Source organism: Lepisma saccharinum, chromosome 6 (genome assembly GCF_977018435.1).
Source record: "Lepisma saccharinum chromosome 6, izLepSacc3.1, whole genome shotgun sequence".
NCBI lineage: Eukaryota > Metazoa > Arthropoda > Insecta > Zygentoma > Lepismatidae > Lepisma > Lepisma saccharinum.
Genome location: NC_139234.1, coordinates 65,253,037 through 65,274,174, shown reverse-complemented (window position 1 = coordinate 65,274,174; position 21,138 = coordinate 65,253,037). Strand labels below are relative to the sequence as shown.

The 21,138-nt window shown below is 39.5% G+C and overlaps 1 protein-coding gene across 7 annotated transcripts in view; it reads right to left on the bottom strand.

The window, feature by feature from the left end:
- LOC145988834 (trithorax group protein osa-like) overlaps window positions 1–21,138 on the bottom strand; it is a 232,428-nt gene that overhangs the window by 109,687 nt on the left and 101,603 nt on the right. For all 7 annotated transcript variants that reach the window (XM_083124053.1, XM_083124058.1, XM_083124052.1 and 4 more), the window contains 2 exons: window positions 14,043–14,381; window positions 6,177–6,239 (listed from right to left, as the gene is read on the bottom strand). In XM_083124053.1, coding sequence (XP_082980179.1) covers window positions 6,177–6,239; window positions 14,043–14,381 — 402 coding nt within the window. The remainder of the gene's footprint in view (window positions 1–6,176; window positions 6,240–14,042; window positions 14,382–21,138) is intronic.

The window sequence follows — 21,138 nt, the reverse complement described above, 5'->3', positions numbered from 1 at the left end:
CCGTACACATCACCTGCACTTTGAGTAAAAAAATGATTCCGGAGAGCTAGTTGTCTTATCATGCGCACTGCCTCCTTGATTCCTGGCATAAATACATTCCCGACAAGAACTTGGGGTGACTTTGCTCTATCAGATGCCACCAGCAACCTTCTGCGGAAAGCAACAAAATCCCACTCGCTGCTTTCTCTCTGCGTGGCTCGGCATGAGACGCAGCCAAGCGTAATCCCTGTTTTGTATTTCCCACTGTTCATGCGCTGTCTTTCCGTACTCCTTCCCCAGAGTTTCGCTTGAAATACACACCCTATAACCCTCACAACATGCATACATACAGCCTCTTTTATTTTTGTAAACAATACATCAAATAAACACATTTATCTCCCACACACACACAAAAACTGAAATTTTGCGAGGTCACCACATTCTTTTGAGACTGTGCAGGTAAAGTTTACCTATACTGTGTGTAGACCAATGGCTCCTCCTATGGCATTGTGGCAATGCCGTCGCCTTGCAATCAATAGGTCCTGGGTTCGATCTCTGATGGAGGTACAATGCACAGTGGCTCGGACCCCACTATCAAGCTGCAAGTCCAGTCTCGATTGGCCTAACTGAGCATAAAGTAAGACTGGAAACAACTTTGATCTTATGTGCAGACCAGTGGCGGATTTTAGGTACGGCTGAATTGCCCCTCCCTTCCAATGTCCTCGAACAAGCGACAAAAAACATTTGTAAAGTACTACACACCATACATTACATCTTACCTTGCTTTAAAAAAATAACATTTAGGCCCCTCTACCAAAATGAAACATAAATACACCACTGGCGCAGACCTATCACCAGATCATCCTCTGCACAGATGGTACCATCTGTCTGTTAGGCAGAGCACCAGGTAAACTTACATTTATGCATTTCTCTTTGCTATGTTAGCGTGCCCGTCTTCACTTGAGCGGATAATATAATCAATTTCATATTACATATGTAGATATTTTTGTTCAATTCTTAATACGAAACTACCACCTTCTTTTTTTAGCTGAGCTATTAGTTAGCTGGAAAAAATACTAAATCAAGACGCAAATTTTCATGTACGAGAAGAAAAAAATACTATGCCCTAGGTTCTTCTACCCCAATATTCCCACGTAAGACAACATGAAACTTTCAATAAACCTCATCAAGATATAAAAATCTAATTGCAACGTGAAATCTGTCTACCATACATACGAGTGAACCATATAGAATCAGCAAGACTTAACATGTATTTAGTAGAACTGCTGTAATTCATCTTACCCAAGTATCAAAAGTTAGTTCATAATTCGTCGTATGAGAACCAGAGGAACGTAACGTCAGTATGAACAACTCTAGTTGGCGTCAGATCGACGTATCTCAATTTCTAATACTTAGCAGTAAGATGGAGTTACGTATCTCCAATTAACCGAGTCTTAAAAAGAGGCAGTCAAACATATTCCTAAGAATACATTTTTTCCTCTCTTCTGTAAATTTGTTAAATTGGAGTTAGTTTCTCTGGATTTCAGACAAAAAAAAATTGTTTCGATTTGCTTGCGTTCATTGCAAAAATTTGTTTACTTTGATAAGAGATATGTTCTATTGTAAGGTCTTTACATATATGTAATTAAAAGGGCAAGTCTAGTAGCTTCGAGCATGCAACTGACAGGATGCCGTGCTTTATCAGCTTACGTCTAACACCCTTGCTCGAAATAAATGAATATTAATGGTAATTCCAGTTGTTTTTAATACATTAACAGTGTTCTCTTTATAACATTACATAATGAATGATGTGAGTTTTCCAGTGTAATGTAATTTCATAATTGAACTTGGATGCATAATTAACACTTTCCGAGCAATTGCGGACTAGAGCAAATATATAACACATATAGAATCATGCGTTCCGCCCAGTTGTGGGCTAAATAAGTGATACTGCAAAGTATGTGTTTCGAGCAGGGTGTCATTAGACTTCCAGCTTCTCCGCGTGTTATGTGATGGAATTCTTTGCATGAGTTCTGTACACAGACAGCATCTCTTACAGCACAAAATGAGCTTTTGATTATGGCTTGCCTGCCTCTACGGCTTACGGCCGAAGAAGGAAGCTTGGGCGCCTCATCGACCGGCCTAGGGTCGACAAACGACATTCGGGACAGGCACACGACCACCCAACTAGGATTCGCGCATTGAACAGAAAAGCTGCGCTTTTGTCGGTTCTCGTTGGGCTATAATTTTACGATCTAATAAGATTTATTGATTGATTTGGTTTATTTTACTTCGCTTCTCTGTCACTTTTGGCTAATCGAGACGATGAGGATGAATGAGAATATGATGAAATTGATGAAGGGACACTAACGAAGAACACCAGTGCTCCGGTCGGGATTCGAACCCGTAAACTCTGGCGTCCTAGCGCGCTGTCATTACAACTCCGCCACGGAAACCGGCTGATCTAATTTGAGATAAATATTATGTTTGTCGGAAGAAAATCACATTTTCAAATCTACCTTCTTATGATGACGCGCGTTGAGAAGAAACACGGCACGATTATACGTGATATTTAGGGATGTGAAGTTTTTGCTTTAACGATAGCACCGAAAAGTTGAGGAAAGCAAAATAAAGTGTTTAAAAAGTATTTAAGGAGGCAAGTTTTAGGAATTTCGGAATCGCGAAATAACGCCATTTTTCAGAATAGCACAGAATTTGCACTTTAAAGCGAAAAACGTCGCGAAATATGCAATACAAACTGAACATAACACTTCCTCTATGAGATCAGTTATTTCTAGTCTAGCTGGTGAAAGTTCGATTCTAAACAGATTATCATGCTTCATTTATTGCAGTTTGGCGCAGAAATAATTGACAATGCTTTGACCTCCTCCTGAACTGAAATAGAATTCGCTGCGGGGATCTTCTCAGAAGGTAAGTTTCGTAGGAAGGGGAAATTTTCGGGGAGAAACAACTGTCGTGTTGCGGGAGGAGGTTAGGGATGTGGGTGTATGTGTGTACATAAAACGGTATTTTCAGGTCGGAGGGATTTTTTGGCGTTGCAAGGGAAATTTAATTCAGTCTGAATCACTAAGGCTGCATGGTTTGTGCACAGTCTTGCATTTCCTTTTCCTTCTGTAGTGCACTCATCGATAAACTACTAGATGCTGTACTTCGCAGCATGCTAAAGACAGCAGTAAATGAATTAGTTTGCATCTGAAAGACGTTATACTTCAGATACAACTACATTATTTTGTAATCACTGAATTGCAAAATAACACAGGAGCGGAAGGATTTCTTGATTAAGCACAATGGAAGCATAAGGAGAAGAAAAGTTTGTTTATTCGAATTGTTGTCCACTTTATGCACATAAAGGCTAATCGGGACTGGACCTACAGTTGAAAGTGTCATGAGGCTCCACCGGGTACAGAAACCGGAACCGCTTGATAACAAGGCGGCGACGTTACCGCTACGCCGTCGGAAAGGCCCCGAAAAGAAAAGTAAAACGAGAGAAACGAACCAGTAACTTTCTGTTGTCGAAAGCTTCGAAAAGCTCAAAAGAAGGAAAGAAGACAAGAAGTATATTGCACTTCCAATTAAAGCAATCATTTCATTTGAGTGAATTGAAAAAAATTGCTTTCTATTTAGAAGTGCGTTTTGTACAGGAAGTGTGCTGTGAGTGAATACTGGTAAAGACGCATGTAAAAATAACACCGATTTTAAATTAATAACACCGAATTGGAATTTTGCCTTGAACATCGAAGTTTAGGGAAAAATAAAACAAAAACTTCACGTCCCAGTGATATTTATTCAGTTAATTCAAACTACAATGTTTGGGATCCTCGAAAGCGTAGGAGTTCAAACTGTCTCTATGTAATACAGGGTTCAGGGTTCGATTCCCGGCGAGTGCAAATTTCAATGGTTCTGCTCATTAGATCTAGCCTGGTTACCTAATCTGAATATAAAAAAATACAAAAAACTGCAGAACTTTTCCAAGTACGGTTTTCTTTTGTTGACATTCATTACTTCCAGTCCTCACCCCCTTTACTTTTCTTTCGCCGTATTTTCTTATATCTCTTTTCTAGTTTTCAAAAGTTAACCCAACAAGCAACGTACAGCCGAGAGCAAAGGTTGACAACTATGTTTTCCGCAGTGTGAGGGTCACGAATTGAAATAAAAACTTCAGTATGAAGTGTGCAATAAGTGTTTCAGAACAAGCACAATTCCATTAACAATATAAGATGTAGAAGAAAAAATAACGAAAATAGTGATTAGCAATTTAGTTACTATTATCTTGACCACGATTTACCAAGGTAAGTCTGCCAGACGAGATCGAGGAGGGACCGACAGGAAATTCAACTGATTGATTTGGTGTATTACGTTAACTTTATGCACAGTAAGGCTAATCGGGACTGGACCTACAGTTTAAAGTGGGATCCGAACCACTATGTGCCTCCACCGGGTATCGACCCCGGGACCCCTTGATTACAAGGCGACGACGTTGCCACTGCGTCATCGGCGAGGCCGACCGGAAATTCGAAATTCCGTGATTACTAAGTGAAATTCTGGTGTAAATCATATTTCTTTCACTATGTAACTTACTAAAATCGAGGGAATGGAGCGCTGATTTTATTCATAGAGGTGTTACATGTGTTATTGACATGCTAAAACGTGGTTTTAGTCTGTATCAATTCGTATTATTTTATATGTTTGTACTTACTATTTCGAAATTCTACAAGAAATTGAGACAGGCTCCCTCAACCGCGAGGCGAAACGAACCCTTCTATCCTTAACTGAAAACCCGATTTTAAACCACCTAAAGAATTACTTAAAAAATAATAGACCGTTCATTATTCCTAGCTGTTCGATTGGTACTTCGTACAAGCAAAGAAAAACTGTAGGGGGAAAATGTAAACGACAGGAATGATTGACGAGCCAACAAGCTCAAGCGGGAGGGCATGAAGGAGCAACCGCAATGACAACGACAAGCGGGAGGGCATGAAGGAGCAACCGCAATGACAACGACGAGATTAATGGCTGATGGTGAACATACCACATGTTTGTTGCAAAAGTAGGTTAGCTGAATGGTTTATGGTTAATCTCTCATTGAATAGACAAAAAAAAAGACTGTGAAAAATAGGTATACTAATCAGCCTACACAGATCCAGATACATCCATAATTGATATTAACCCTTAAGTTTTTTTCTTATGGATTAAAAACGTGGGCGTTTCATGACAAGTGAATTCACACCCAAACAAACATTATTGCCAAATCCTCTGTGTGGCAATGCCACCTACTTTATATTTTTATTTTTATTTAGTGGCGCTTTCCCGTCATTTTGGCTAATCGAGACGAGGCTGCACGATATTCAGAAACTTATGAAGCGACATCTACAAAAAACACCCATACAGGGACTAGGGATGACCACAAAATCCGGATTTCAAATTATCCTGTGTCCGTTTCGGATGCAACGGATAATCCTAATATCCGGATAGAATATATTTGATGAAGGATTTGTAGAAAATCCGTACAGTGAAATACGGACATGACGAAAAAAAGAATAAGTGGATAGACCGTAAAACGATAAACCTGTCCGGATAATGAACACATTCGGATATCCAGACATTTCGAATATCCGGATAATTTGAATAATCCGAATTTCAGATATCTGGAGAAAATTTTATCCGGATTTGGGCATCTCTAGCAGGGACTCAAACCAAGGAACGTTGTGCCGAGATCGAAAGTTGACTACTAAGCGCGAACTTTAGAACACTAACGTTCGGCATTGCGTGGGTTCTAAAAATATATGTTCTAATCTGTGGCGATAAGCGGGTGTGTGGAGAAGGGGAGGTTAACCCAGATTCTTAGGACTAGTACAATGAATCTGAGGGGGATTTGCAGTAGATAATGCTACCTTAACCCGATTTTTAAAGTCCTGTAGGTTCAATCCGCGCTGGGGACTTCCTAATCACTGTGGAAGGCGTTTTCCCCGGCCACAAGACAACAACATTATAGCAGTGAAGGATCGATTAGTGTCCGAACACATGACTCAAATTCCCCGCTAAATTTCAAGAGAACCGTCACCAGCAATTATTTTGAACTGACATTGTTTCTCTGGAAAAACACACCGTGCATGGGTATTTTTAGAATTAGTCACCCTAACAAGTTTTCTTTACAAAAACAATGTTTAAGTACTTACCCCCGCATCAGGTCCATGCGTGTTGGGCGTCGATGGCTGTTGCGGCCTGCTAGGATACGACGACTGTAAAGAAATAAGAAAAAAAATCAATTTCCTCGCGCGTGTACAGTTTACGACAACTAGGCTAAGCTGTACAAAACATGCAATTGCAGTGTTCAGTACGACACATTACCCCCCCCCCCTGAATTCACAAAACTGTTATTTAAAATTCCCTCAGCTTGAATTACAGAAATTTGTACCAAAAGTTCTTGCTTTGATCCAGTATTCTAATTTCATAGATCATTGGATTTACACAATATATGGAACCGAGCGCCGTGGGAGGAGATAAGACTTTCCCTCGACTCCTTCCCCTGGTGCATCTTGGAAGACGGGACGGTCGACGAGGCAGCTGACCTATTTACAGGTGTCATTCAAGCAGCAGTGACGGACCACGTGCCTACAGGGAAAATATCTTCTCGGAGATTTCCGTGTTGGTTCGACTCCGAAGTACGGGATGTACTGGCCAACAAGACACGAGCATGGCAACTTTGGAAGGGCTTCCCGAGTGAACACACGCACAATACCTTTGCGGCTCTGCGACGACACTCAAAGTATCTGCTTCGAAAAAAATATAAGGAACATATAGACAATATCACTGTAACAATCCCGGAAAACCCAAAAAACTTTTTTAATCTAATAAACTCAAGGAAAAATAACAGTAGGATTCCAGCTGAAATTATGCATGATAGTGAAAGTGCGATAGGGGACCGAAGGGCAGAACTCTTCAACGCTTATTTTCATGGTAACTTCTGCCCCCCGTCTTCCCTTGCAGCGTTGCCAAACGTAAGACCAGTCTGTTCCTCCTCCCTAACAACGCTTGTCACTACACCCGATGAGGTGAAGGATCTATTGTCGTCTCTTTCAGTTCACCGTGCCCTAGGACCGGACGATATCAACACCATGTTCCTCAGGAAAACTGTGCAATCCCTGTGCTATCCCCTCTCCATTCTCTTGAACAGATGTTTTTCGGAAGGCATCTTTCCTCACGCTTGGAAACAAGCTAACATCACACCGATTCACAAAAGTGGTAACAAAAATTTTGTTTCATCTTACAGACCAATCTCCTTACTCTCTCCTCTGTCCATCATCTGTGAAAAAGTAATCAAAGACAGACTGTACAAATTTGTTTCTCCGTACTTAAGCTCTAAGCAACATGGTTTTCTTCCTGGTAGCTCCTGTCTTACAAACCTGTCTGTTTTACTCTCACATGCTATGGAATGCATTTCAAATAATTCACAATTAGATGTAATATACTTTGATCTGGCCAAAGCCTTTGATACTGTTAGTCATCGTCTTCTGATTCACAAATTATGCAATAGATTCAACATTCATGGCAAATTTCTCACCCTTCTCACAGACTACCTTAGCGATCGCCAACAACGTGTTGTTCTTCCTGGAACTGTTTCTAACTTTCTTCCTGTCCTCTCTGGAGTTCCACAGGGTAGTGTTCTAGGACCTCTCTTGTTTATATTATTCGTCGATGACCTTGCCGACCATCTCACAGCTCCCTCTAGCAATTACCTTCTTTTCGCAGATGACTGTAAAATTTTCAGGGAAATCTCCACTTCCGACGATACTCATCTTCTTCAGAATGACATAGCAACATTTACTTCCTGGTGCCTGACATGGGACCTTACATTACATCCTGACAAGTGTACTACTCTCACTATCTCTCTCAAGAAGAATCTGTTAAAGTCATCTTACTCCATCTCTGGCAATAACATCAAAGCAGTATCCTCTCACAAAGACCTAGGCATTGTTTTCGACCAAAAGCTCACATTTGAGGAACATATTTTATGCACCACAAAAAAGGCCATGCGTCTCTTAGGTTTACTCTACCGTTTCACTGAAATTAGTGACATCTCAGCCCTCACTTTGTACTTCACATCATTCATCTCCCCAATAATAGAATACTGCTCTCCCGTCTGGTCCATGGCATGTCCCACTCACCTCTCCAGATTCGATTCAGTCTTTCACTTCTTCCTAGCTATAGTCCGTCACAGGGTTCCCTCATTACGCAATTTTTCATCTCCGCATCTCTTGTCTTTTCTAAACTTACAAACTGCTTATCAGCGACGTTTGCAGAATGATTTCAGTTACTTATACAAAATTGTGAATGGCAAAATCCGCTGCAACACACTCCTTGAGGAATTCCACTTTAGAGTACCTATGCGCACAACTCGCAATACAAGGTTATTTTATACTAAAAAACCTAGACTAGAAATTCAAAAAAGATCTCTCTTTTATAGACTTGCAGCACAATACAATGATCTCCCCTCAAGTATTGATATATTTTCCTCCGAGTTTGCCTTTCGGTCTTCTATCAGAAGAAATACTTGTAATTAATATCACATAGTGCCATCTCTTACTTATTTTTTTGTTCATTTGCTATTCACTTTTATGTTGATTTGTTACTCTTAATTATTTCTTATTTATTTTTAATTATTTATTTTATTTTATTTTATTTTTTATTTTTATGCTTATTATAATTATTGCTTTCTCATTGTTGACAATTTCAGTGTAAAATGGCCACCTGTGCTGTATCTGAAATTTTCTCAAATAAATAAATAAATAAATATCAAAATATTTATCAACAAATAAAGCAGTAAATAAGTATTTCAATTTACACTGTGTATGTATATACAAATACACACGCACGCAAATGGTTGGCATTTGTGTGTACTGTCTTCACTCTATGCAAGTTTAAGTCCACTTTATGCTGGACAGGCTAATCGGGACTGGGTCTACAGTTCAAGACGGATACGAACCACTGTGCGATGTGCTTCCACCGGGAACCCAACAAGAGAATCCTTGATTATAAGGCGACAGCGTTACCACCATGCAATCGAGGAAGCAATATACGCAGGATGACACACACTACAAACTATTATCCAAAGGTTCGATTCTCTGTACGCGTGTGTTGTATCATATTGCATTTTTCAGTCCTTCCTAAACTGCACACCATTGACACATCTTTGATTTCATTTGATTTTGAATTTAAAATTTTGGGTGCGTCAGCACTTAGGCTATTTTGCACCCGTCACTTTATACGGGGTCCAGCCCCTTACCTGAACTAAAATGTAACTAAAACAACGTTGGGAGACTAAAATATTCTGACTTAGGTTACGAGAACTAAAATAAACATAACAAATGTTGCGTCGTAACTAAAATATTAAAATATTCTGACTTTGGTTAATAGCTGAGGCTGTAAAGAGGCAGTCAGCACACATAAGGACAAGCCACAACACACGAAATTATACTGGCTATACGGCCAGTCGCCAGAGCCTCGTTTGTCTGCAAAATGCAGTCCAGGGTGTACTACGTGGAAGTGAGGTTGACAATTGGGTGTACTACGTGGAAGGTCACCCCTTAGAGCCCCATTGACGAATCTGTTCCATTACAATCATTCATCAGGCTTTCTGACAACATCCAGAATCTCGAATACCCTCTTCAATCATTTCCGACAGCATTTACTTGTACTTTTTATTATTTGTGAACACTTTTGTGGTTATTTCTTAATGAAGTTAGTCTTATATTTGTATTTTTAAAATTTCCACGTCGCTCTTCTGCCACTTACGGCTAATCGCGACGATGGGAATGAGTGATGATGTGATGAAAGGACACTCACAAAGAACATCCATGAACTCGGGACGTTCGGTGCTACTTCTTAATCAGCGATAACAAAATCCCTGCATTCACTAAACGCGCTCGGCCATAGAGCAGCTGCAGATAGTCTTAGAAATGTATCATTTAATATTAAGACATAAATATAAATACTTCTGAGTAAACAATTTCATGGAAGAATTACTTGTCAATTATGTTTCCTACTTTTGTAAGAATGCCTGAAGTGTATATATATTCCTCACTTGTTCTAAATTTCATGCAACATATTCACTGCACATCAAACAAGAACTATATATTCTTGGTGACTGAAGGATCTCACAGTGGATTTCATTTTGAAATGTTTATTAATCTTAAGTGTAATCGCAACAGGTAATTGCGCACAATTCGGGGGGAAAAGTACATTTTCATTATCATATAACTGAGATAAAACATTCAGAACGGTGTAAGTGAATTGATAAGAGAGCAGAGACTAAACATGGAAAGCTGTGGCTTCAAAGAAAGCTTGAAATCTAAACAAAACACAGATGTACCACAATCAACAAACTGTTATCTTTTCTTATCTGTGCTCCCATCAAATGAACCGAAGGTCAGCGACTCCAAAAGCAACAGTTTCTCCACCGTAAACAAACTTTGCACGTGGTGCTCCTTTATTTCTGTTGTGTAGCAGAAAACACACACAAAAAAACTCGAGGTGCGCAAATTTGTTCCTAATGACACCTGACTTTAAGCAACCGACAAATGTATTGAGTAGGTAATAGATAAAAAAAAAATATCACCATAGCCAATTCCTTCATCTTTCGGAGGATTTTTGAAAATATTTTCAAATTTTTCTACGCCCAACAGTGTACATTTCTTCTACACGAAATGGGCTGTACTAAGAAATTAATCTCATGTGATATATCTTCGAACGTCTTCTTTTCTGGAGATATTGAAGAGGAAACTCACGTTCTATGTGGTTCTATGTGGTTTGGTCCAGTTATGGACATGAATGCAGGGATTTTGTTATCGCTGATTAAGAAGTAGCATTTCCTACGACGACGTTAAATATCTCTGCTGTGTATCAGAGCACACGCAGTTAAAATTCAAGGTGTCGAGTTCACACCACATGAAAAATTTAATATAACCGTTCACCGTTTATTCATTGGCCTTCATAACGAAGTCCATATTGAAAACATCACTCTCAACAGTTTCATATACTTTCAGATACCGTACAATCCATGCGTGTATTCGTACTGATGCTGTGCCACAAAAAACAAATTCATGAAAAAAGAGCAATGTTTTTTACGTTTAATTCTGAGGAAACGATTAACAGTTGTCAAAAAATTTAAATTAGGTGGAAGCAGTGGCGGCGATTGGGTTCCAAAACCGGTGGAAGGGGTGCAAAGACAGTATATTTCCCTTTGTAGATAAGATTTAGCATACTGCGGGGCAAAAGTGGCGAAAAGTGGGGGGAGAGGGCAACTGCTTCTCTAATCGCCGCCACTGGGTAGAAGTAAGAGACTATGCCAGTACAAGGCAATGTTTGTACAGCAATTCGCAAATGTGGGTTTGAATTCATGCGTAAGGAATATAACAAACTGAACATTTTTTAAATAGTCGTATCGAGGTAATACTAACCCAAGAAATAAATATCCCTTAGAGATACGCATTGTCAAAGTAGCTATTTTTTATACTATTTTTTATTTTATCCCATAACTATCCAGTGTGTTTTGGTTTGCTATCCTTACCCATAGGCGGTATGCCAGATTGTTTATTCCGGTTGCTTGAGTGTTAGGCTACATCAAAATGTAGAAGTCGAAGGTGGTAGCAAGACAATAAATGTTCAGTTATCCTTATCAACATGAACAATTCGAAAGTTCTCTTGGATCTTTTTGACGCATGAACGTGTAATGTTTACTGATTGGCAATTTCATTTATATTTTGGTCATGACATGTGCAATGCACTGTAATTGTTTTGTGGCTTTTTTGCTTCTCTGGTGTAATTATGAAGTTGATGACTGTCAATTAGATGAAATATTCGAGAGAGAGGCCACAAATAGGAAAATATATCTATAGTAGTATAATTACAGCTCTTTACTATTGAATCAAATTTTAGTGACCTAAGTTTTCAGATGTGGCGATTAGGCGCAAGATTGAAATCTAGTTTAAAACCTTTGTAGAAACGGACAAACTTGTTCAGGATTAGGTATCAGTAGAACTAGTTGGCAATTTCGGATCCTTGGTATCATTGACTCAATTAACTGCTGGTTTCCGTTCAACGATTATCTGCTAGCCTGCTAATGGGTCCTTGTCAATTGTATTACACAGGTGCATAATTCAAGCGGAATAATGTACCATAACTAGTTTGAATGACCGTTAATGTACATTTTTTTCTTAGCACACAAAAATGAACAGTTAAGAAACGAAAACAGGTGTGGAGTTGAACAGGAGTAATGCCCAATTTGTCAATGGATGCAGTCGTTGACGTAATGGCACATTTGCCCCTGTAGCGTTTTGAAGTTTAATTTGATCGCTCATTGTAGAGTCATTTTGGGTTAGTAATTGGTAATGGCGGGTCCCTTAATGACGCTGTGTCCCAGCACACAGCCGGCGGGCTCGGTATTGGGATCGATTTCGTTCGGGTTCGCACAACTGTGCTCGCAAAATGCGCGCGCACCCGATCCACACTATCCTACAAACATCATCCGCACTGCATCTTGTAATGCCAAGTCACGGTTGTCTCGAATGTTTACATCTTCGTCCTCTAGCATCTACCTGTTCCGGGGACAAACATCATGCTCTGACGTCAGTTTATGTTCCTTTGTTTTTCCGGATGCTCCTTTTACACACGGGCTAATTGGCATGAAGTACATTATCGGTTAAGTGTCACTTTTAATGATTCTAATGCACACATTTACATTGGAAAGTGTCTACGACTTCCATTGGGAATTGAAAATATTCCTTTGTTTATGAATTCCTTATCTTCAGTTAATAATTTATAAGGTTCCTATCATTTAGAAATATAACGATTCTGTGATATCTTACTACAATTCTCAAAGGGTAAAAATGTATCATGCTGGTTGTTTCACTATTTACATACGCTAACAATAACGCAAACTGTACAACTTCCCACTAGCGATGAAAATGAGCATAAATATAAATAAAATGTCTGAAGTTACGTAGTATGTTAAAAATTTCATACACAACGTGTTAACCATGTTCATCTTACAAAACATGTTCATCTTACAAAATAAAGAGGCTGATTTCAACTCTCCCCAATAAGCAGTAGTTGGAGAAATCTTGAAAAGAACACGATTTCTTCAGGGTATAGAAATAGCCCAATTATAGGTTTTCAATGTATTCCGTTGATGGAAAAATCTAATTATTTTTATTTCTGAAAATGTACTTAGTCTTAGTTTTCCTATGTGATCCCAGAAGATAACATTCCAAAAGAGTTCATCTACCACTTTAACACCCCCCTTCCCCCCCCCGACACACACACACACGTTGCTAGGAATTATATAAAAAAATATTATCGAAGGAGAGAAATTATTTTATATTTTAAGGAAACCAATACTATAAATGACTATTTTATTGCATGTGCGAATTATAAAAAATTGGCGTACCATGGATTGACCACTCTTGAACTGTACATTCACATTTCATTGGCTGGGATGTTCTCTACACAAAGAATCGGCTACCCTACAAAATGATATAAACTTTTCGTAGGGAAATCAAGATAAATTTCCACATCAACTTTAATTCTAAGAAAAGCCACATTGCTAAATATTTACCCACGTATTTGTTGTACCAAATTGGTGCATATAAGTATATGAAGTTGTATGTATATATAAAAGGTAAAGTTCCCCGTGTACTTTGCACCATGTGATGAGGAATGTACATGGGGAAGGGGTGTGGAGGTAGGAGGTGCTTATCCGGGGACAAGGCAGAAAAAAATCCGACCTTAGATCACCCACCGAGGGAATCAATCCCGGGTCTGTACCACCGTGACTCCCTATGTAACAAACGTATTTAGTATTCCTGGCGTCTAGATGTTTTTTAAAGTAGTTTTATGAATGCTTTTGAGTGCGAACCTAGACCACTGCATATGATGAAATGTTTCAAAGTTCCCGATTAAACAAGTTATTTATTTCCCTTCCCCTGAAATACACACGGGACAATTCACCTACGTCAATTTCTGAGAAACCATCCAAGAACACTTACTTGTTGAGATTGTTGTTGCTGTTGCGGCTGTTGTTGAGGCGGTGGCTGCTGCTGCGGCTGTTGTTGTGGGGGCTGTTGCTGCGGTTGTGGCTGATGGTGCTGCGGTTGCTGTGGCTGACTTTGTTGTTGCTGTGGCACTGGTTGCTGTTGCGGTGTGGTAGGCGTTGGCGGTTGTTGCGGCGTTTGTTGCTGCGACTGCTGCTGCTGAGTAGGCGTCGCTTGCTGCTGCTGCTGCTGCTGCTGTTGTTGGCTCCATGACGTCGCTACCCTTTGATCTCCATATGGTCCTGCTATATGCTGACTGGATGGAGGCCCCTGTTGCCCATACGGAGAACTTAACTGTAAGACACGAGAAAAATGTGTTTTTCAAAAATATAGAATATTATTGCACGTGGATAAACATACGAAGAAATTCAATACCAAATGTGAAAATTTCTGAATGTTCTCGCTTCCAAGAACAGCGCCGATAATTCGAACTCTGAAACATTGCATGTTAAAAATTCCCTTGGAGCATTTACGGGATTTGTATGTGTATAGCACGCAATTTGCTACTTAATTTTAATACGAGGGGCGATCAGGTTGCTCCGACCCTAACATAGAAGGAATGACGTTATGATTGTTTTTTTTTTATTTTGTTATTGTTTAGTGATCCTTTATATTTTGTTCATTCTGAATTGCAAGTCTGAGTACCGTACAGTTTTCTTTTTACAGGGGTTTAACTGAGTGAAGTTGTGTCAATGTGCCAGAATGGAGAAAACTGAGGTGAGAGCGGTGATCACATAATTTGTGAAGAAGAAGTGGACGGTATCCAACATTCATGAGGACTTGGTGAATACACTAGGGGACACTGCTCCTTCATACAGTATGGTGAAGAGATGGTGTCGTGAGTTTCATTGTGGGAGAGAGTCGTGTGAAGATGAACATGCAGGTGGAGCACCAAAAACTGTCATGACGACCGAAAACATTAACAAAGTCCACGATATCGTGCTGAAGGATCGCCGAGTCACTTTTCGTCATGTTGCTGAGATGTGTGGCCTGTCATATGGCACTGTGCAAACATAATACCCAGGAATTGCAAAGAAAATTGCAAATTTCTGATGAATTTGAGGTGATAAGGGCTGTGGACTCATGGTTGGAGGACCAGTCGGAATATTTTTTTTTGAAAGGTATCCAGGCGTTGGAGCACCGATGGGAGAAGTGCATTGGAGTTGCAGGGCAGTATGTTGAAGAAAAAAAAAAAAATTGAAACCCTATAGCCGCTCTTTCTATGTTAGGGTCAGAGCAACCTGATCGCCCCTCGTATCTGTATTTTTCTATTTTTTATTTTACGGCCTCCCGAAAACCGAAACACTCATACCTAGACAAGAACTCGAACCCGCAACTTTCACTGGCGAGATCACAAATCGATCTATTTAATTTTATAGGTATAGAAGCACTTTCATTAAAAATAAAAAAATTAAAAAAATCTGAAATCGACAAAACAAATCGCACAAAGGTTACACTGAAAGCTTTAAGACGATTCTGAAGTTCTCTATTTAAGAATTTGAAATATCGTTGCGGCCCCTGTAAGTGAAAAAATATTTTTGAAAATGATCTTTGTGAACAACGTACATCCAATATTCAACAGTTTTCTCCAACACTAAAGGTTGATCTGCCCAAGCCTACAGGTTAAACACAATGATACTCAACAGATGCAGTACGCAAGAAACCATAACAGGATTCGAACCAATGGCCGCTTTCTCCCCAGTACGTCACCTTATGTGTGAGAAAATCGAAAATACATATTGCTAAGACAAGTCTGAAGTACAACGAAACACTACAAGCATATTTATTCATTGATCCTCCAATATTGACTTTTCAATGCATTGTAATAAAAGTTAAAATGTTTTTCTGGTTTTTTTTTTTTTTTTTTTGCGAGTACCCGAGCGGAAAAGATGGTGTGAACAAATATAGTGAAACAATGTACGCCATTCGCAAGACTTGTACGGAGGACCCAGAATTCACAGTGAATCGGGGTAATCACAAAACCTAACAAATGTGACAATCTTCATCTCTCTCTTTTGGGAACAAATGCCCATTCAATGCTCTATAATCTTAAATTACCTCAGGGCTAATGGTTTTAATTAACGTGTAACCAGTGAAAAGAATTGATTCTTTTTATTTCACTTCGCTTTTCTGCCATTTTTGGCTAATCGCGAAAACAAGGATGAGTGCTGATATGATGAAATTAATGAAGGGACACTCACAAAGAAACCCCATGTCCAATCCAGGATTCGAACCCGGGAGCCCTGGCGTCGTAGTGCGATGCGGAAACCACTCCAACACGGATATCGGCAGTGAAAAGAACTAAAGCCGTCCGTAAATAATTCAACTGCCATTGAAACAGAGCATCATAACCAACCAAAATCGGCAAATGAAAGGCACTGAACAACATTCTTATAGGAAATTTTCAAACTCTGAAATTGCACTCATACATGATCAATGAAAAATTTGAGAACGATGTCACTTTTTACCGAAAAGGGGCAGTGTATATAACTGATTAAATGCAACAAGGATAATATTATTATTTTTAAAAAATGTAGATCAAAACTTGAAAGAGGTTTGAGTGATGTATTTTCTTGGTATTATAAATGTCAGCTAAGTGATCATAACGACACAAAATAATTTCACAAAAAAAAATCCACGGATATAAATGTAATTGCTTTTCATGTTGTTTATCTAAAACATAACTTAAGACCAACAACACAGAAATATTATATTTACCGTCGGTTGTCGAGTCTAATTCATTATAATATCACTCACTGCGTAGAAATATATGTTAGTCTTGGTTTTATAATCGCAATTAAAACAGAAAAGGATGTTCGACCGCTCCTCTTTTCTCTTCTCGCAAGTCACAATCACGTGCTTAAAACTTCCCGTGTTGCTTTCTCCTCGCCACACAATAGAAATAAATGGCATTTCTTATCTCGATGTTCTTTTCCTATAATAGATTTAAATAGCATGTGGTCGATAGCCTGCCAAGGGCTTTATTGAGAACCATTCTTAAATAGAAATTCTCGGACGTTAACCACGGATTTGAGAAGAAACATAACGTGTGCTATGATATTACTTCCTTGAAGCGCGGAATTCAATGTGTTGATCGTGTATGCACAGCTTGAGAAATACCGGGCGTGTATGTATACAGGGTGGCTACACTAACACCCTACATAAAATTCAAGGTTTCCAAGGCAAGTTACAAAAATTAAAAATCCAAGGCTAAAAATAACAATGTTATGATAAAAAATTAATTAGTATTAACATTTTAACCTACATAATTACCAATAGTTTCTTGTACGTCTGACAAATTACGTAAATAATTTAAAGACAAAAAGTTCCGCAAATGCATATCTCAGAAAGTTTAAGAAATCATTACTTGTATTGCACGTGCAAACGTGCATTTTTACATTACATTTGCATTACAAATTGTAAAATTAAATTGGTGCAATCGCATTCCTTACTACGTCCAATAGATTCAGTAAACTGACCGCTCTTCAAGAGACCTCAACAAAATGATCTGATTAGCAATATCCTGTGCGTTGTAAGCAAAAAAAAAACAGTAAAATTACTGTGAAAAATGCACCGTACATTAGAATCTTTATGAATGTAAATTGCATAGGATCGAGTTTACTACCAGCCTCAATTTTTTCACGTTTGTGAAGAAAATTCACTCATACTTCCCGAAATTCAAAGAATTCGTGATCAGTAGACACTCTGTAGTATATGACGATTTGCTTGTCATACTAGGGACGTTCAATATATAAGTTTCCCTGTGCTATAAAATATTGTATAAAGCAATGCCATTAAAAAGATGCACATGGTTGACAAGCGCCATCCTTCGTCTACAAGGAACAACAATCAATTCGTTATCAGACGTGAAGGCGCATGCGCTCAAGGACGAAAAGTAAATGCTTGTTCGGAAAACGCGGGCTCGCGTCATAAGGAGTTCAGAAGCATGGATGCTAAGGGCGTTCTGCTTATGGACTTTTTGGAACGAGGAATGCTGACCGTTATTGTCAAACATTGGATAAACTGAAAAACGCAATTCGACATAAGCGACCAGGTCTCCTGTCAGCTGGTGTCACTCATCTTGACGATAACGCTCGCCCCCACTCAGCAGTGCAAAAAACACAACACAAAATTGAAGAATTAGGGTGGGAACGGCTGCCCCACCCTCCATACAGCCCCGATTTAGCGCGGAGTGTTTTCCATATTTTTCCGGTGTTAAAGTCTGAATTGTAAGGTTACCGTTTCGAAATAGATGAAGAAGTGAAGCGTAATGTGAGAATAGTGCTCAATAGCCAGGGCCCTGATTATCTTGCAAAGGGTATGGACAAATTGGTGCAACGGTGGGACAAATGCCTGAATCTATATGGGGATTATGTGGAGAAGTGAGGAAGGATCCTCCTACACATGTATGTATAGTTTTCTAATGTATCTTAAAAATATATTTTTTTACAGCATACGGAAACTTATATATTGAACGAGCCACATATCAATCATCTGCTAGTAAAACGAGAAATACACGAAGTATTGAATCAAAATAATGTATGCTGTAAAAAAATAAATAAAAGGCATACAAATATAATTTCTGTTGATTTAATTTTACGACACTCTACACAATATGTAAGTAGAGGCTTGTCAGATAACCGATAAGGACGCACAGTTAAAAGGATGCACCCGAGCACGTCATGTTGATCCTTGCGGGATCCTTTTCCTTCAGCTATCTTGACCTCTTCCAGTCTTACATAAATGAATGATTTTTATGGTACCTTGATGCTACAAGATAACGAACAATTTGCGTGACTATTGATTGCGATAACGATGGCAACACTGCAAAGGACGGATTCTACCGATAGAGGAGGGTCAGAGTGCGATGACCTCGTCGGGATGCTTTTTCTTCCCAATCACAAGCAGAAACGCGCGCACACATACACATAACAAACAGCTTTTTGTGCCGGGGAAGAAGATAAGCCTAACTCCACCTGGCATCGTGTCGCTTGTGCGGTTTCTGCACTCGGGGGATTGTCTGCTCACTTGACTGCCTGTTTCTGACCGGGTTTCACTCCGCTCTGGGGAAGGGGGGGGGGGAAGGGAGAAGCAAAAGCACATTGTAATTACTCTTAGGGCACGAATCTCCCATGTAATTATGGAGGCGTGCCAAGATCACCGCCACCCCAAGCCCTCACTGGCTCAGAGGAAAACGGGTCAGGGGTGTAAAAAGATTGACGATCGAAGGGTGACGCCCCCTGTTTTGCATTTGATCTGTCACTTCAATCGTAGGCTTCGGCCTGGATTCCTTCGTCGTGAGAAGTTTGCTTTAAGTTCCTTTTACTTACAGCCAATTCCGTGGCAGAATGGTTAATCCCAGCGCTCTACGACGCCAGAGGTAACGGGTTCGAGTTCCGGAAGAGGCACCGGTGTCACTCATATCCTCATCATCGGAATTAGCCTAAAAGTGACTGAAAAGGGACGTAAAGTAACCTAATCCCATCAACTTTATGTTCAGATAGGCTAATCGGGGCCGACCCTCAGTTTCACGTGGGATCCGAAGAAATGTGCGCTGACTCTTCTCACTTCGACAAAACAAATCCTTGACATTTCGAGGCTATTTTGAAATTAATTTGCAGACCATTTTGAGGTATTTTAACATTCTGATAACCACATTTTGAGCGTTAAACTGGAATTGTGATTGGATAATATAAACTTCGTTCACCATTGTTTTAAATAAATAACCAAAAGTAAGCAACGAATACATTTTTACACAGAATATCTTCCATAAAGTTGGACCAAGAAAAAAAACATTTTTTCTAGTATCACACAAAAGATGAACAGCGGTACACTGAAGGGTATAATTTTATGGTCACCTGTACTGAAGTATTATGTGAGGGCGCCATAGAGAATTAATTTTATTTATTACATGTAACTTCCTTGAGTAACATTTCTACCTTGATTCAGGAACCAAGATTTTATAATTACGAAAGGAAGCCGAGAAACTGGCCGACACCCCAAGCACGGATCTGAACAATGAAAGACAAGGGGTGACCATTAGGAAATTTTAAGAGAATAATAATTGTCTTGGAGTCGCAGGATGTAGCAGGACGCCCAGCAATCTTATTACTGCCGCGCCGACAGTTGCATAGCCTGAGGACGTTCTTCCTGTTCTTTCTGGCCTCCCGTGGCAGCTGGCGGCTGAACGAACCGGAAACTGAAGCCGTTGGCTGCTTATATCAAACGTTTCACTTCCGAGCACCCTGAGTAGGGGGTTAAATTGTGCTTTCCTAATGAAAGGTTACTTTCGGTCGCCTTGCTTTCGCCTCAGGAAAAAGAGGGCCGTTGACCAAACAGAATTCTGGGGCGAGAGGGGAGGAACGCTTGTGCACGGTGGCGGACGAGCAGTGGTTTTGGAGTTCTCTTATGTGTGGAGTATAGGTGTCTTTTACTGACGTAATCGAAATACATTATGGGATGCAATCCCACAATTGCCAGCCTGCTAGGTAAACAGACACGACTTAACATTGGAGTATGGGATACTTAAATGCATTGGTGTGCGCAGGTTAATTTATTTGAGGGTTCCTATCTGGACAATGTTAGCCAAATTGCCGGAACATCATGTTCCTTTTTCAGAAACTATTAGGCATGTGGAGATGAAATTTTATAATTATAGACTCTTGAGTATTCGTTACCACTTTAGCACAGGTTTTCCTATCACTGTGACGATATTTATACACTCCTCACAAAAGGTTTCGAATATTGTTATATTAGGCACAGCAAGTTTGTAATATTGTTATATTAGGCACAACAAGTTTGGAATATTCTTATATTTCGCACAGCAAGTTTGGAATATTCTTATATTTCGCACAGCAAGTTTGGAATATTCTTATATTTCGCACAGCAAGTTTGGAATATTCTTATATTAGGCACAGCAAGTTTGGAATATTGTTATATTAGGCACAGCAAGTTTGGACTATTGTTATATTAGGCACAGCAAGTTTGGAATATTATTATATTAGGGAATAGGTGAAAGGCACGGTTTGCTTATGTCAACGAAAAGACGAGA